This window comes from Dysidea avara, chromosome 11 (assembly GCF_963678975.1).
Source record: "Dysidea avara chromosome 11, odDysAvar1.4, whole genome shotgun sequence".
Lineage (NCBI taxonomy): Eukaryota > Metazoa > Porifera > Demospongiae > Dictyoceratida > Dysideidae > Dysidea > Dysidea avara.
In genome coordinates this window covers 19,867,893-19,884,064 of record NC_089282.1, presented here as the reverse complement: position 1 = coordinate 19,884,064, position 16,172 = coordinate 19,867,893, and the positions used below count along the sequence as shown (strand labels likewise).

Below are 16,172 nucleotides of genomic sequence, written 5' to 3'. Positions count from 1 at the left end.
CCCTCACATTGGCCTTGCAAGCCAATAACAAGGAATACATAATGACTGGTGCAGGAGAGTGTAGCTAAGTACATAATTGCTTTCAACTAAATCAAAGAAAACTTAGATTTCTGCTATTGACAATGGCTTATCCAACCTCTTACCTAAAAGCTTGTAAATAGGTTACTAAACATCATTTGGCTGGGTTAATGGGTATATATACCTTCCATGGAGGACTATAGCATAGGAATGATGAAGTCATGAATATGATTTCAGGACATACAGTATCAAATACATGAACTGTGCATGGTAAGTAAGTATCACATGTCAAGATTTCATAGATATGCATCTTATATTTGGATTGGCAACTGTGTGGAAGCATTGAAGCCACACACAGTAGTTCTACCACGCTATTGCCTATAAATATAGTGGCACTTAGCATATCTACATTTACAGCTTGACAGTAAAGAAGAGTGAAAAATCAAGGATGTTGAGTGTAGTTCTTGTTATCCTTGCCCTCATTGCTTGTGCTCAGTCATACAATGGTCCTCATCCAATATTTGCTGATTTTGATGCATTGTCTGAGGAGTTCATCGACCATATAAACAGCCTTGACACTAGTTGGAAAGCTGGACAAAACTTTCCTGGAAAGAAGGAAGAAGATGTGCGACACCTGTGTGGTACTCTTGAACCAGAACTTAATGATTCCCTTGAGGCAGATATTGATGATGACCCACCCACAATTGATTACGATGCACTACCAGCTAGTTTTGATGCACGAACTAGATGGCCTAAGTGTAATAGCTCTATTAGTACAATATCTGATCAGGATAACTGTGGAAATTGTTGGGTATGTTAGTAGACACAAATTCTGTAACTCGAACTATAGTAAATTTTCATTGACAGGCATTTGGCAGCGCTTTTGCCATCAATGATCGCTATTGTATTAACAACATGGGGACACTTCAGTTATCTGTTCAATATATTACCAGTTGTTGTGCACGGGCCTATCGTTATAATGGGTAAGCATTATTTATCACAATAACTTCTCTACTTACATCTGATTTCCCTCAGTTGTGGTGGTGCTAAAATTTCAACAGCATAGTAAGTTAAAATTCATATTTATGTATCTAAAATTGATGTACGTATACGCTCCAGTGCTTGCTGGCAGAAATATGGCATACCTACTGGAGGCCAATTTGGAAGTAACTATGGCTGTCAACCTTACACTATAAAGGATTGCCCTAGAGGAAATGGTAACAATGATGTGACATTCTCTGGGTGCACTGTTAATAAAGAAACATCCGACACTCCACCATGTTCTGAATGTTGTGATGCAGGTACGGCTAAATAGTTACCTCCAATAAATTTACTTTGCATGCATTGCTATTTATGAATAGATAGCTAAACCCAATAAAACATATCAAGTATAAAAACATAGTTGGTTATAAATTACAAACACAGGAGTAAATAATTCAGAGAGTAAGAACTCTATATCCTGGTTGAGATAAAAGAGTCAAACTGATGTAAGATTAAAAACTGAAAGTCAAGCAAGACATATTAAAATCATTACATAAATTACAAGTCATGCCTTAGGCAAGAACCTATAAATGCACTTCACTACCACATATAATTGTAAGACTTTTTGCATACATATATCAAGCACCTCATGATTAAGTTGTGTACTGAAAATGAAATATATTTCTGGAGACACTGTAAAATGACAAATTATTTAGTTATGAACATGTTTTTACTGCTTATGTATCATATTTTTGACAGGCTATCCAAAACAGCTTAATGATGACAGACACTTTGCAAAAAGCTACTATCAATTAAAAAGCAATAATGCTCCTGCTATCCAGGCTGAAATTTATGCTCATGGACCAGTGACCCTTACTTTCTATGTATACCAGGATTTCATGAACTATAAGAGTGGTAAGATGTTAATTAAAATGTACTTAATCAAGTGAAGTTATAGCTAATCTATCTCATCAGGTGTTTACAAGTACACATCAGGAAAGTACATTGGAAAGCATGCTGTAAAAATCATTGGATGGGGACTGGAAGACTGTTTACCTTATTGGTAGGTGTTAGAAATTTTAATTAGAATGCAATTAATTATCCAACAATCCATTATATTTAAAATTACCTTTTACAGGCTTGCAGTTAATTCCTGGGGACCTCAATGGGGTGACAACGGTAAGTAAAAAAAAATTAAAACTATAATACATTCTTGTATATAACTTTTAGGCTTTTTCAAGATACTCAGGGGCTCCAATAACTGTAAAATAGAGAGCTATGGAATGGCTGGGATCCCCAAGTCATAAAGGAGTGCTAGTTAAAGTCTGGTGTGGATGAACAGTTTATATTGTAGTTTTAGCAAAGTAACACTTTTAGTATAGTATTTCATTTTTTTGCATTAATTCAGACCTTTAATTAGTTGTAGTGTGTATAATATTATTTAACAATTAATATTCTTCCCACATGCAATGTTCAAAATACATTGACAAAAAATCGTACATATAACATGACAGTACTGTATGCTAGGGATCATGAAGGTTAGCCAATAATATCACCCCAAATAAATTCAAGGTTGTACACATGGTCAGGTAGCCTGACTAGTTTTGTAGATATGTACTACCAATGTATGTATCACTTTAAGAAAACTGACAACATATGTGACTGAATTTGACAAAACCCGGCTTCGACGCACAAAACTTCGTTAGGAGATATGGCGATTTTAAGTAATCATTGTGTAACAACTTCCCAGTGCCTACAGTCTTAATATACGGGTATAAAATGGAGTAAGAAGACGATTGGAATCCAGAGGCCAAGTTTGGGCTCTCCATGGCCCTCAAATCACTCCAAATTGACCGAGAACACTATTGGTGAGCTCTCTGTGAAGTCCCAGCTCACTACACACCATCATCACAAAGCCATGGCCATTCAATGGCGCCAATCTCCCACTCGTGGCTTTGACAGGGTCGGAAGAAAGCTGCCACAGAAACCAGACTTGCCAGTCCCGAAGGAAGTACAGTGTGGAATGTGATAGTGTATTAGGCCAGCAATCCATTTCTGGTAAAAACGTAAGTTTGATTTTGTGTGTGTGGAAGCCCTGTTATGTGAAATCCGGTCACATATGTACAACATTAATAAATCGTCACTACACTACTATGCAGTCTAGCTCACAGACTATAGTGCTACTAAATTGGCACGAAGTGTAACTACCTTAACTGTCACAAAACCAGCATGAATGGGTGGCGACTTGTGACAGTGCAGGAAGTGACTGTGCGGCTTTGAATTCAAGAACAGTATAAGTATATTATCTTCTGTTTCACTCCCAGATGTGCTCCCAGACGTTGGACATCACAAATTACCCTATATACACGCCAGGCATTTCTACAACTTCAGTTTGGTAAGAAAATGTAGTGAGGCATTTGTTTCAAGCTCCACTTATAAATTATACTACAGTGTGTATTATTTTACTAGTACTACATGATTAAGCTGCTGAAAGTCACTGTAGATGCCACCTTAATTTCATTTTCCTGGTGGGCATCCTCCCTAGAAAGAGCTGTTTTGCTCTTTGAGCTTTTTGCAGCTCCATTTCAACCTTGAAAGGTAATACCCCATTTTTGATAGCTGTCTACTCCCCTGTTGGCGGATGGCCTGACCTCTCTGCTACGGCCATGCCAAAAGCAGCCTCATAATACCTTCATGGCATCTTGGAAGGTATAAGCAAGTCCAAAATTGTTTACCAAGTGGCCAAAATGCTTCTGATAAGTTGGAATTTTATTTAGCAGAACTGACTAACAGCCTGAGCCTATCTGAAGCCTTTAGACAAGCATAACTCGGCAACCACTGTGGCTATGGGCCTGATATTTTTCACTGTTAGCTTATATAATTGTTAGATATCAATTTGGCATACCACAATGCATGCTTCATGGACTTACCTGTGTCCTCCTTTGTGTCCCATTTATCTTTGCTGAATTTGTGGTAGCATTATTATACTTGATAAATATGCCTTGCAACCAATCTCTTATCCCTTGCACCTCCCACACTCGCCATCATCGACTCTGCTATCAGCTCCCTTACTCAAGAATTAACACTCACTTATATTCCTTTTTCCCGTCAGCCATCAGATTGTGGAACAGCCTTAGCCAGCAAACCATTAACTCTCCAACTCTAGACCACTTCAAAAGAACACTTATAATAACATGACTGTATGTACGAACTGTTTTGTAATATGTCACACCCCCCTTCCCCACAACTCACCCACTTGTAATGTTGTGCCACACACTCTTTTTGAGGTTCTGCACATTATAATATATAATAATAATAATAATTGCAGGATGGCTCCCCTACATTTGTAAAATTGGTTCGTGCACCAATTGGGCATGTGAGACTATGTTTGTAACATGAATCATCTGAATATTCCATTTTAAATGGATTGATTGTAGAGATTGTCCTTCTTGTAGTGTTCTTTGTTTGTAATGCTGTCTGAACATAGTTGAAAATGAAGTGTAATGGCACTTCACTTTTTCAGTAGTAATTTATAGTTGGGGCGCACGCTCAGACTCAAAATTAGTTTAATGGCATGCTTGGCATCAGTCTTCCTTTTGATGTGGTATGCATGAGTTCATTAATCATAGTTACGGCATAAAAAACTAAACAAACAAGTACATGGATGGAATTTTAAAGTTGGATTATGGATCAAAGAAAAAGTAGTGAAGCAAGGGAATAGCTAAGTAGTGAAACAAGAGAGCTTGAGGTGCAGATATACTAATGAACACTTAACCCTAATTCAATCGTGGCCACTAGTGCAGGTATAGACAACTGTGCAAGTATAAGGCAGTCTCTCTTGTTTCACTGCTTTTAGCTATTCTCTGATTTCACTACTTCTCTCTTTGATCCCTGTCATCCCTATGGAAAATGAATGTGAGGTGTATTGGAGGTTTTAGTTGCATAACAAATGTACTTACAGACACTCAGTACTAATAAGTTTTGTAGCTATATTAAAATTGCTTCAGCGAATAGCTATTTTAGGCTCTTACATATGTAGGTGTACTTGTAATTCACAGCTTACAAATCTTGTTGACTTGAGTTACTCTAGTATAGGCACCAGCCTATTATGCTTTTAATTTTATCTATTATGCTATGTTGCAGTGCTCAAAAATTTAACCTATTATGCTCAAAATTATGCCCATACATTTTGCCTCAATGTTTAACTAATAATTTTATGCTTTTATGCATGCAGTATATGGATGACCTGAAAGCAATTGTTTAAAATTAACCATTGGAAAATAATTTATTTGGCAGATCAATAGCTCTAAAGTCAAATGTTTGTGTACCTGACTGCTTTGTTAGAATTGCTCATTAGGCTACAGTCATATATACTCTCCTTTTTAGTATGTAGGAAAGTAGTGGTATGGCTACACAAGACTTTACAGATAGAATGGTTATGTTGATCTATTCCATGATGTTCATTTTTCGGTTCATTTTTCACTGGTAACAGTTTACTGTATGGCAAAAGCTACCCATTATGCTAGCATTATGCTTGATGTTTCAAAGCACCTATTATGCCAAAAATTATGCCAGCACAATAGGCTGGTGCCTACTCTTGTACCAGTACATATGTGTTACCTTTTGTACTAGTACATACATCAAATTATGCCAGTACAATAGGCTGGTGCCTACTCTTGTACCAGTACATATGTGTTACCTTTTGTACTAGTACATACATCACCGTGTTTTCCCAATAATAATAGCAATAATAGTAACTGTTTTGCCACTGAATTATAGTAAGATTGTAATTGTATGGTGATTGTTCATGCCTGTTCTATGGGTATATGGACTACACTTTCTGACAATTTCGCTGGCTGAATTTTTGTTGATAGCTACCCATAAAATAACTAGTGATGCTAGTTAACATTTTTGGCCTGTTAGCTACATAATTGAATCACTCCCCATATTAAACAATGATGTCAAATGATGTCAAATGATGTCAAATGCAATTGCCTGTTTCAGACACTACACATCTAGCTGACTTGGAATATAATTATGTAATATAGTATGGGTGTCTCCATTAATATCTAACAGGAAACTTATAATCTACTAATTGCTCTTTTATTATGTAGGTGTAGAGGTAAGTATCAATGCTCCAACTATAATAATTTTATCTTCACCATTCAGTGTAATAATAACAGAGTAAGTTCCTGTGACATCATTACTGCAGACAAAGCAGTATATAAATGCATTGTGTTGTCTGCTATGGATTTTATTCTCTACCACCAACTTTATGCTATTAACATCCAACATCTAATGTAACTAGATATATGGCAGTACCTTTTGGCAACCTAAATAGCTAGGTCTCTGGATGTCTGTATAGCTAGTCCCTTATCACATGTTTTGTTGCAACATTTTGTTCAGTTGTTTATATTTTAAATGTGCTAGCTTAATTATGCTGTACTACTGTATGTATCGGGGATAGTAGATTGTCCATAATTAGTATTCATTAGTATAATCTACAAAACTATCCTGTTATGTACAGATGAAGCCCACCTCAACCATATGTTTGGATCATTTCAATCCCATACATCGGTGACACATTAACGTAGTTCAGAGCTTATGATAAGAAATTTCTGTTGTCCTGCCACAATGTTCCTGACAAACCAGAATTGGCCGGACAGTTGCCTAAATTGACAGGACATGTGGAAGATTAGGGCTACTATGTGTACTATAGCATACCAGAAGAAGGTGATATGTCACATGCCTTACTGGATGTGGTTACAGTACACCAGAGGGTTGGCAATGGTACATTTGTGGTCACTCCCTTGGGTTGTAAGAATGTATGCTATCTCCTAGCAACCAAGTAACTGTTATTGTTAACAGAATCAATAGACATGCCAGCTCAGCCCTTAGGCTCCTTCCTCGTGCTTTGATGGGACACTGTGTCTGGACAAACTGCATTATGGTCAGACATCTGTGCGATGTTGACCGGATTTTGTCCGGTGTCTGGATGTTATCATAAGGTCTGTAGTTATTTCTCACTGTGCTGATAGTTAGTAGTGTGTACTGCTATGCATATTACTTACTCCCACCCTCCCTTTATTATTATGAACTCTTGGTGGGAGTAAGTAATATCAAGAGTTCATAATAGCATAAAGAGACCTCCCTTTATATTATTATTATTATGAACTCTTGAATACATTAATAGAACATCACTAGCCATTCAGCTAGAAGTAACTGTACTAGCTAATCACACTGCTTGGTCTAAGCCATTAATTATAGCTATGGGTAGTTTGGCTTAAATTTTCAGTACAAGGCATTTTAATTGATTATGCACGTCTTGCATTATACCTTTTCAATAGTTTCCAGACTCAATTCCAAAGAACCAAAATTCAGAATTTTTGTATTATGGAAGTAGAATAATTAATAGGCATGAAACTGAATTAATTGGTACTGTAGCACAAAATTAAAAAATACATTGATATTTTACAAGGCAGAAAGGAATTTTGTATGTAAAAATAGCCACCAAGATGCAATTTGGAAGCATCATTTTCCTGGGGAGCATTCAGGGTATACCTGGGGATTTCAAGAGGTTTCAGGAAGCCTCTTTGGAGTTTACACAAACTACTGAAACACTGAGGAACTCAAAGTTCAGGTTTCCAGAATCTGGAATCTGTCATGAAGCAGGACACATTATCTTGCAGTAGTGTGGTAATAGTTTCTCACATGATAGTAACACTAATAGCATGTTCTGACCAATAACATTGGTGAAAAGATCGAGATATTCTAATAAAGCAGTCAAGCTTTGTGAAATACTCTAATATAGCAGTCATTTAATTGTGTTGTAGTAGAAGCCTGTTTTCAAAATTCCTGCATATGCATGTCCCAGATCCCCTAACTTTTGCATGCCTATGCATGTTGAAGTACATGCAACTGTATATGTGACTGAATTTTGGAAAATCACCCATATGGGTGCACGTGAAATAATTAGAATTTTTGTGTTTAGTGGGTTGCTAATATGAGCAGGACACAGTTTTGAAAATATTTCAAGAATTTTCTTGTAATTTAAGGTATTGAGAATGGCTTAAACCCATCAACAAGTAGATTAGCACCATAAAGTTTGTGATTTTAGCATTAAATATTTTAGGTGTCAAATGCACCCATATGGGTGATTTTCCAAAATTCGGTCACATATAACAATCTGATTTGAACTCTATATCAGATCACTAAAATGTGAGCGTGACTATTATAATGACAGACCATGGATGGCCCCTGAGTATATTCATGCCTGGCATTAACCATACTGTATCCATTATGGTACATTTTGTTACATCTATCTATATATAAAGTTGTCTGTCTGTCTTCATTCCATTTGAGTTCACACATTCTTCTGGCCAGTTGCTGCAGGCATCAAAGTGGTATTGGCACCAAACAAAGTGCTCATCATCTAGGAATAAGCTAGCATTTAAATGAAGCTTCTAACTGCTGTCATTTGTCAAATACAGCTTGTTTATAGCAAAGGTGTAGGGCAAAAGCTCACTTACATATTCTTTCTGTAAACTGCATGTAAACTGCAAATAAACACCTATGCCAGTCAACTTATGCATACCTTTATAAGATGGTTTTAATGGGCCTACAATTAATGTTAGCCAATTGGCTTAGTGGTCAGCATGCTCACTGCAGGGTCTCAAGTTCAATTCCAAGTAGAAACTGTTTTCTTTTCTTTTTTTCACTTTGGCAACCTTTTTAATGCCATCTTTTTTTTCTGACAAGAAACCTTTTATGTATTTTTTCTTTGATTCTAAACCATATTGGTGCAACATTCTTTTCTGAATGTGTGCCATTTTAGTTTAACTCTCAGTGTAATTGACATCAACTTATAATGATTTGCATAGAAATAAGGACAATTGTAATGAGTTACGTATATTGCTGGAAATACATGAGGCTATGTCTATAGAGTATATAGACTTCGTTCAACACTGAATGAGTATCCTTAACATTGTCACTACAATGACTACATGAAGTAGTGTAATCACAATCCTGCATGTAAGAGTAGGCTTAATTAACTGATAGAGGATGTAGTACTGCTGGAGTGTGGTAGTACTTGCAGTACATTACGTAACTTGGTAACACACAGAGTTGGATGTGTTTGCATAGGATATTATGCTGCGTCTAAATAGCCAGCATGACAAATATTGCTTTAAAATGAATGAGTATTTGCTAACTTTTTTTTCTTCCAGAAACAAAGTCTGCCCTATCCTATAGGTGCAGGACTTTATTGCCTTACAATATTTCAGTACACTTGTACATGTACAGTGTAACGTAATTAGTGCTTCACCATTATACCTATATATCCTTTACCACTGTCACTGATTGAAGTATGTAGGGCAACAATGAGGCAATGAAGTCCTGCATGTAGGGCAATGAATTCCAGCACATACAGGGCAGGATTAATTAACTGTTGTGGTACTGCAGGAGTGTAGGTGTGTTTACAGTAAATTACACAACTTCGTGTTGGATGTGCTTGCATTGGATATCATAATTATTACGCTGTGTCCACAAATAGCCAGCATGACAAACATTGCTTCAAATTTGATCCCAAGTCCCAGCACTTAGTTCTATAGTACACTGAGCGCGTGAGCAGTACGTTACATGTATAACTACACTGAAATATAGTGTAATCAGGTCCTGCACGTAGGGCAGGTACTAGACTAAGTGCTGGTATTATATAAAGCAAGCCAGGGAAAATGTCATTATAACCTTTCTACATAATGCTAGTGTTGGTGATCATAAAACAGGCATAAACAATCACTATACAATTAGAGTGACAATGTGGTGGCAAAAAGACTATACTTTCTTACAGCTCATACATATGGTTGGCATAAAATAACTGATATTTTGCTCTGTCACACAATTAAATCATTGCCCATATACTGTAGCTGCAACACAGTTGTGTCAATATATTAATACAACAATATCAGACTCCTTAAACTATATAGCTAACATGAAATACTACATATAGTATCAGTGGCGGATCCAGGGAGGGCACAGGATCATGTGCCCCCACCCCCACCCCATATATACAAGATCAAGATACTCTAATAGAGCAGTCATGCAGCCTGCACAGTCACCCTATGAAACACTATTAAGAATCCTTCAATCCTCCACTGAGTACGAAAACTTGCATCTGCATTATGAAGGACTGTTTTTAGTAGAGCCTACTATAGCTTCTGTAACTAGAAACATTTGTCATTATGCAGTGCCAACCAGTCAACATAAATTTCTTGGAAATGGTACCAAATGAATCACTACAATCAGTGTTACAAAGGTTTCTTATAAAGTCTTTTTAATTTTTTTATTATTTTGTCCCCTTCAGTTCACAATATTGTTTCCAGAGTTCAATTATTTTTCCCAAATTGCTTCCATATTCAATCTCACCACAGCTATCCATTACATTTCCTGGGGGAGTACGCTGTCAGACTTCCCTAATTGGTGAGATCTTCCTTCCTCCAATGGCACCGTGCCAAACAACCCCTCTCTTCACTATAGAGCATAAATTAATACAAACTTCAGATGCAAATTTTGTTTAGTCCCAACTATATTGTGTATATATATAACAAACACCTGTATCAGATTAGAGCTATAATTGTAAGGAAGTGTTTATTAAGCCACTGCTCTGTCTTACTCTTGGAAAAGAAAAAGAAAATAAACTTCTGTTCCAGCAATCCTGTACATGATTGGGGTAAATTTGTATGTACTAACTACCAAATGAATGCACTAGTTAGGTAATATTTGTGGCTAGCTAGCACTAGCTACCTGTTCTCTGTGTTTATGCACATAGTTAGATTACAGCCATTACCTAGTTATGTGGAAGTTACATATTGTTAGTTACTTTCTTTGTGGTTTGAATAGGTGATGTGATTAGTATCTCATTTCCATTTCATGGTATTCAGAGTGGGAGATTATTGAGCAAGTTGTATCACTCAGGTATACGTAACTAACTACCTGTAAACACAATGGATTCAAATTCCATAATAAGTAACTGGTAGGCCATAAGACATACAGAACTGAATCGGTAGCTTGGCAGATACAAGTTTTAATCTGTGTATGCTTGGCTGGCTTGGTATATACACACAACTTGGATCAATCAATACATTGTATGTATGTATCTACTGCTTAAGGATTTTTGTATAGTTGCAAACTTGGAAATTTAATATGGATTTTTTGGATGGGGTGAATTTAATTTGATGGCTTTTGGATGTTATCATTGGTAAAGCCTCTTTCTTTTGTTATATTATATGTGTGATTCCATGATAACAATAGGCCTGGTGATACCACCACTTGTTTGTTTAGTGGCTATTGGCAACACCCCTGGTTATGATTGTCGAATGGAGGCCAGACAGATTCCCTCACATTGGTCTTGCAAGCCAATAACAAGAAATACATAATGACTGGTGTAGGAGAGTGTAGCTAAGTACGTAATTGCTTTCAACTAAATCAAAGAAAACTTGGATTCCTGCTATTGTCAATGACTTATCCATCCTCTTACCTAAAAGGCTTGTAAATAGGTTACTAAACATTGTTTGGCTGAGTTAATAGGTATATATACCTTCCATGGAGGACAATAGCATGGGGATGATGAAGTTGTGAATATGATTTCTGGACATACAGTATCAAATACATGAACTGTGCATGGTAAATAAGTATCACATGTCAAGATTTCATAGTTATGTATCTTATAATTGGATTGGCAACTGCATTGAAGCCATACACAGTAGTTCTACCACGCTATTGCCTATAAATATAGTGGTACTTAGTATATCTACATTTACAGCTTGACGGTGAAGAAGAGTGAAAAAATCAAGGATGTTGAGTGTAGTTCTTGTGATCCTTGCCCTCATTGCTTGTGCTCAGTCACACAATGGTCCTCATCCGATATTTGCTGATTTTGATGCATTGTCTGAGGAGTTCATTGACCATATCAACAGCCTTGACACTAGTTGGAAAGCTGGAAAAAACTTTCCTGGAAAGAAGGAAGAAGATGTGTGACACCTGTGTGGTACTCTTGACCCAGAACCTAATGATTTCCTTGAAGCAGATTTTGATGATGATCCACCCAATATAGATTATGACACACTGCCAGCTAGTTTTGATGCTCGAACTAAATGGCCAAAGTGTAATAGCTCTATAAGTATGATAGGTGATCAGGATAACTGTGGAAACTGTTGGGTATGTTAATGGACACAATGTATATAACTCAATCATAGTAAATTTTCATTGACAGGTATTTGGCAGCTCTTATGCCATCAATGATCGCTATTGTATTAACAACATGGGAATACTTCAGTTATCTGTTCAATATATTACCAGTTGTTGTGCACGGGCCTATCGCTATAATGGGTGAGTGTCATATCACAACTTCTTTGTTTATATATAATATTATCTGATTTCCCTTAGTTGTGGTGGTGCTCAACTCTCAACAGCATAGTAAGTTAAAATCCATATTTATGTTACCAAAACTGAATGATGTATTTGCTCCAGTGCTTGCTGGCAGAAATATGGCATACCTACTGGAGGTGCATTTGGAAGTAACTATGGCTGTCAACCTTACACTATAAAGGATTGTCCCAGAGGAAATGGTAGCAATGATGTGGCATTCTCTTGGTGTACTGGCAAGTCAACTAAGTCAAGTGCAGCCTATACTCCACCATGTTCTGAATGTTGTGATGCAGGTATGGCTAAATAGTTATCTCCAATAAATTTGCTTTGTACTGTTATTTATACATAGGTAGCTATGGTAGCCCAACCCAATAGAACATATAATTTATCAGTTGTAAAAACACACGGGGTATAGTTGGTTATAAAATACAATTAAATTATTCAGGAATAAAATCTCTATATCATGGCTGAGTAAAAGAGTGAAATGTAAAAATGCAAAAGCTAAAAGTTAAGCAAGAGATAATTGGCTAACTGAAATTCATTACATAAATGACAAGTTATGCCTTAGGCAGGTTACTGCTGTATCATATCTTTGACAGGTTATCCAAAACAGCTTAATGATGACAGACACTTTGCAAAAAGCTACTATCAATTAAAAAGAAATAATGCTCCTGCTATCCAGGCTGAAATTTATGCTCGTGGACCAGTGACCCTTACTTTCAGTGTATACCAGGATTTCATGAACTATAAGAGTGGTAAGATGTTTACCAATTTAATCGAGTGAAATTAGAGCTAATCTATCTCATCAGGTGTTTACAAGTATACATCAGGAAAGTACATTGGAATGCATGCTGTTAAAGTTTTTGGGTGGGGACTGGAAAACTGTGTACCTTATTGGTAAGTGTTAGAATGCAATTAATTGTACTTATTCTACCATTTACAGGCTTGCAACCAATGAGTGGGGACCTCAATGGGGTGACAGTGGTAAGTAAATAATAACACTACAGTATATATAATGCACTATTGTATGTAACCTTTTAGGCTTTTTCAAGATACTCAGGGGCTCCAATCATTGTAAAATAGAGGCCAATGGAATGGCTGGGATCCCCAAGTCATAAAGGAGTGCCAATCAAAGTCTGGTGTGGATGAACAGTTTATATTGTAGTTTTAGCAAATACATTAATTCAGGCCTTTGTTTAGTTGTAGTGCATATTTTTATCAATTAATATTCTTCCCACATGCAGTGTTCAAAATACATTGACACAAAAATCATTATGCGTAGTGTGATGGTACTAGGGATCATAAAGGCTAGGGCAAAAACATCACCCCAAAAGCAGCCTCACAGATCTAAGGAGGGGAGAGGGGCCTGGCCATTCTCTTGCCCCCCCTTGGACTTACAGGGCTGTACTATCACCAGAAACAGGAATAAGGCATTTTCACACTTACAGAAAGCCAATGGGCAAATAGAAGACAACAGCTATAAATGTAGTTATAAACTGTACACGGTGAACTAAGTGGAGCAAGTAAATTTTTGTGCTAAGACTGAGATACTCTAATAAAGCAGTCACTAATAGAACAGTCATCACATTCTTAATGCCATCAGTTGATAATTTTGCAGTATACCTTACTATCAAACAGGTTTTATCTCAGATAGACTAACTGATATTTATATGCTTTGCAAAGCATACACTTTGTTAGGCCTAATAGCTTATAGCTAGCTATCAAAAAATGCTCTCAAATTCAAACCTAGGAGGTATAATTTTAAAAATTTTCTCAGAAGATTCTTCTCCTCTTAATAAATCTTTTACTAATTGCTCTTGGTGGAATTAACCAAGTCTTATTCTAAAACTTCTTTCCCCCACTCAGCCTCCTCCCTAACAGTGTCTCCTAGATCTGCCTATGCTCACAATACCTTCATGGTATCTTGGCAGTATTGGTGAGGCATAAGCAAGCTCAACAGTGTTTACCGAGTGGCCAAAAATGCTTCTGCTAAGGTGCTATAAATATATGGAACTTTATTTAGCAGAATTTTCTAGTGTCTGACTAACTACCTGTCTGATGCCTTCAGACGAGTGTAACTCAACAACTGCTAAGGCTATGGGCCAGATTTTTCACTGGTACTGTAGCTTACTTACTAGTCAAACATTGCTTCACCCATTTTGGTATACCATAGTGCAACTTCATGGATTTAACTGTGTCCTCCTTTGTGTCCCATTTATCTTTGCTGACAGTGCAAGGTGTCAATTTGTGGTAGTGCTGTGTGATGGCTTCCATACAATTTGTAAAATTTGTCTCATGGGTATGTAAGGCTGCATTTGTAACAGGAATCATCCGAATATTATTCCATTATAAATGGATTGATTGCATAGGTCATCCTTTTTGTAGTTTGTATTGCTGTGTGACAGACTGAAAACAAAGTGTAATGACATTTTGCTTTTTAGTAATACTTAATAGTTGAGATGAATGTTCACACTAAATGATAATTTTAAGGCATTGTTGACATCATTGTTCCTTTTGATGTGGTACGTATGTGTGAGTTCATTAGTCATAATTACAGAATAAAAAAGTGGACAAACAAGTAGAAGGAAAACTTAGGAATTTTAAAGTTGGATTAGGGACCAAAGAAAAGAGTAGTAAATAGATAAGTAGTGAGGTGCAGATGTACTAATGGAAATTTAAATTTAGTTGTGGACACTAGCATATCTGTAAGTAGCTATAGGCAACCTCTCTTGTTTCACTACTTTTTTATGATTCCTAATCAAATATTTCCTTACACTTGTTTCTTTACAACATAATTATGTTCTAAACTGTCTGATTCAATCACATCATCAGGTAAATGATTGTTGTTCTGGGAAAATAGAGTTCTTGAAAGATTCAATTCTTGACCATAAATCAATAAATTTATTCTGACCACGAGTAAAGTATGGAACAGAGCGTAGAAAAGTGAGGGATGTCAACAATATTATAACAATAATCATATTTAAGAGCATAATAAACGAGGACTGATTTTTGCGTAGTTGGAGAGATGGTCAGTCAAGTTGGCTTAAAATGATGACACACTAGAATATCTAGAAAAAAAATTAAAAACAAATCTGCCGCTCTCCTTTGGACCATTCCAACTTGATGGATATGACACTGTGTATATGGAGACCAAATGACAGAAGCATATTCAACAATTGGGCAAAAATAGCTATGATAAATAAATTTTGGCTTTTAAATCTTTTGAACAACAATACAGGTTCCTTTGATGAAATTCTTATAGTTGACTTGGCCAATTATTTGGAGATCTGATCAGACCATGATAAGTTATAAGATATAGTGAAAGGCCCAGGTATTCGGCTGACTTCATTGTATGAATTGTACATGTATGACTGTTGATCTTATGGTAGTAGATAGTAGGTAGCATTTTATTATCAATCCTCAGGTACTCACATTTAGTAAGGTTAAATGGAGTTTGCCATGTGACAGCTAGACCACTGAGCTAGTTTATCTACAGTAACATCTACTGCTATGAATACATCTAAATGGCAAACATCATTATGTGCTTGTACAGCCAATGTTGGAAGGTAGATCATTTATTATTTTTGATAAATATCAAAAACCAAGCACTTAGCCTTGTGATACACTGGGGATAGTGCACTGAAACTGTTATCAATAACCAACTTGTTGACCTCTATTAGTACAGATTTCTTTCTAAGTGTAGGTCCTTGATTCTAAAATAATCCAGTTTATTGAATATATGTAGTTGA

At 36.4% G+C, this 16,172-nt stretch overlaps 2 protein-coding genes across 4 annotated transcripts; both read left to right on the top strand.

Annotated features, from left to right (window-relative positions):
* Positions 1 to 416: 416 nt before the first annotated feature.
* On the top strand, positions 417 to 2,480 carry LOC136238196 (cathepsin B-like). The gene is made up of 8 exons (XM_066028544.1): positions 417 to 829; positions 886 to 1,001; positions 1,054 to 1,083; positions 1,138 to 1,319; positions 1,759 to 1,914; positions 1,975 to 2,062; positions 2,138 to 2,178; positions 2,230 to 2,480. Exons 1-8 carry the CDS (start codon positions 467 to 469, stop codon positions 2,304 to 2,306), a joined length of 1,053 nt encoding a protein of 350 aa, XP_065884616.1. The 5' UTR covers positions 417 to 466; the 3' UTR covers positions 2,307 to 2,480.
* A 279-nt stretch (positions 2,481 to 2,759) lies between these two features.
* Positions 2,760 to 13,663, top strand: LOC136238753 (cathepsin B-like). 3 transcript variants are annotated; one of them, XM_066029333.1, is made up of 11 exons: positions 2,760 to 3,065; positions 3,324 to 3,394; positions 10,897 to 10,971; positions 11,819 to 12,213; positions 12,269 to 12,384; positions 12,442 to 12,471; positions 12,526 to 12,716; positions 13,023 to 13,178; positions 13,233 to 13,320; positions 13,367 to 13,407; positions 13,465 to 13,663. In XM_066029333.1, exons 4-11 carry the CDS (start codon positions 12,178 to 12,180, stop codon positions 13,539 to 13,541), a joined length of 735 nt encoding a protein of 244 aa, XP_065885405.1. In that variant the 5' UTR covers positions 2,760 to 3,065; positions 3,324 to 3,394; positions 10,897 to 10,971; positions 11,819 to 12,177; the 3' UTR covers positions 13,542 to 13,663. The 3 variants fall into 3 exon arrangements, with proteins under 3 accessions (XP_065885405.1, XP_065885406.1, XP_065885408.1); XM_066029334.1 differs by lacking the exon at positions 10,897 to 10,971; XM_066029336.1 differs by lacking the exons at positions 3,324 to 3,394; positions 10,897 to 10,971.
* The last annotated feature ends 2,509 nt before the right edge of the window (positions 13,664 to 16,172 follow it).

What these genes read in the sequence shown, in the direction of transcription:
- LOC136238196 (XM_066028544.1), top strand. Translation starts at nt 467, where the DNA reads ATGTTGAGTGTAGTTCTTGTTATCCTTGCCCTCATTGCTTGTGCTCAG. An exon ending in CGGGCCTATCGTTATAATGG is followed by an intron (nt 1,002 to 1,053) that starts GTAAGCATTATT and finishes GATTTCCCTCAG; the next exon opens with TTGTGGTGGTGCTAAAATTT. An exon ending in GAAGACTGTTTACCTTATTG is followed by an intron (nt 2,063 to 2,137) that starts GTAGGTGTTAGA and finishes TACCTTTTACAG; the next exon opens with GCTTGCAGTTAATTCCTGGG.
- LOC136238753 (XM_066029336.1), top strand. Translation starts at nt 12,178, where the DNA reads ATGATAGGTGATCAGGATAACTGTGGAAACTGTTGG. An exon ending in GCTCAACTCTCAACAGCATA is followed by an intron (nt 12,472 to 12,525) that starts GTAAGTTAAAAT and finishes TATTTGCTCCAG; the next exon opens with TGCTTGCTGGCAGAAATATG. An exon ending in TTTCATGAACTATAAGAGTG is followed by an intron (nt 13,179 to 13,232) that starts GTAAGATGTTTA and finishes CTATCTCATCAG; the next exon opens with GTGTTTACAAGTATACATCA.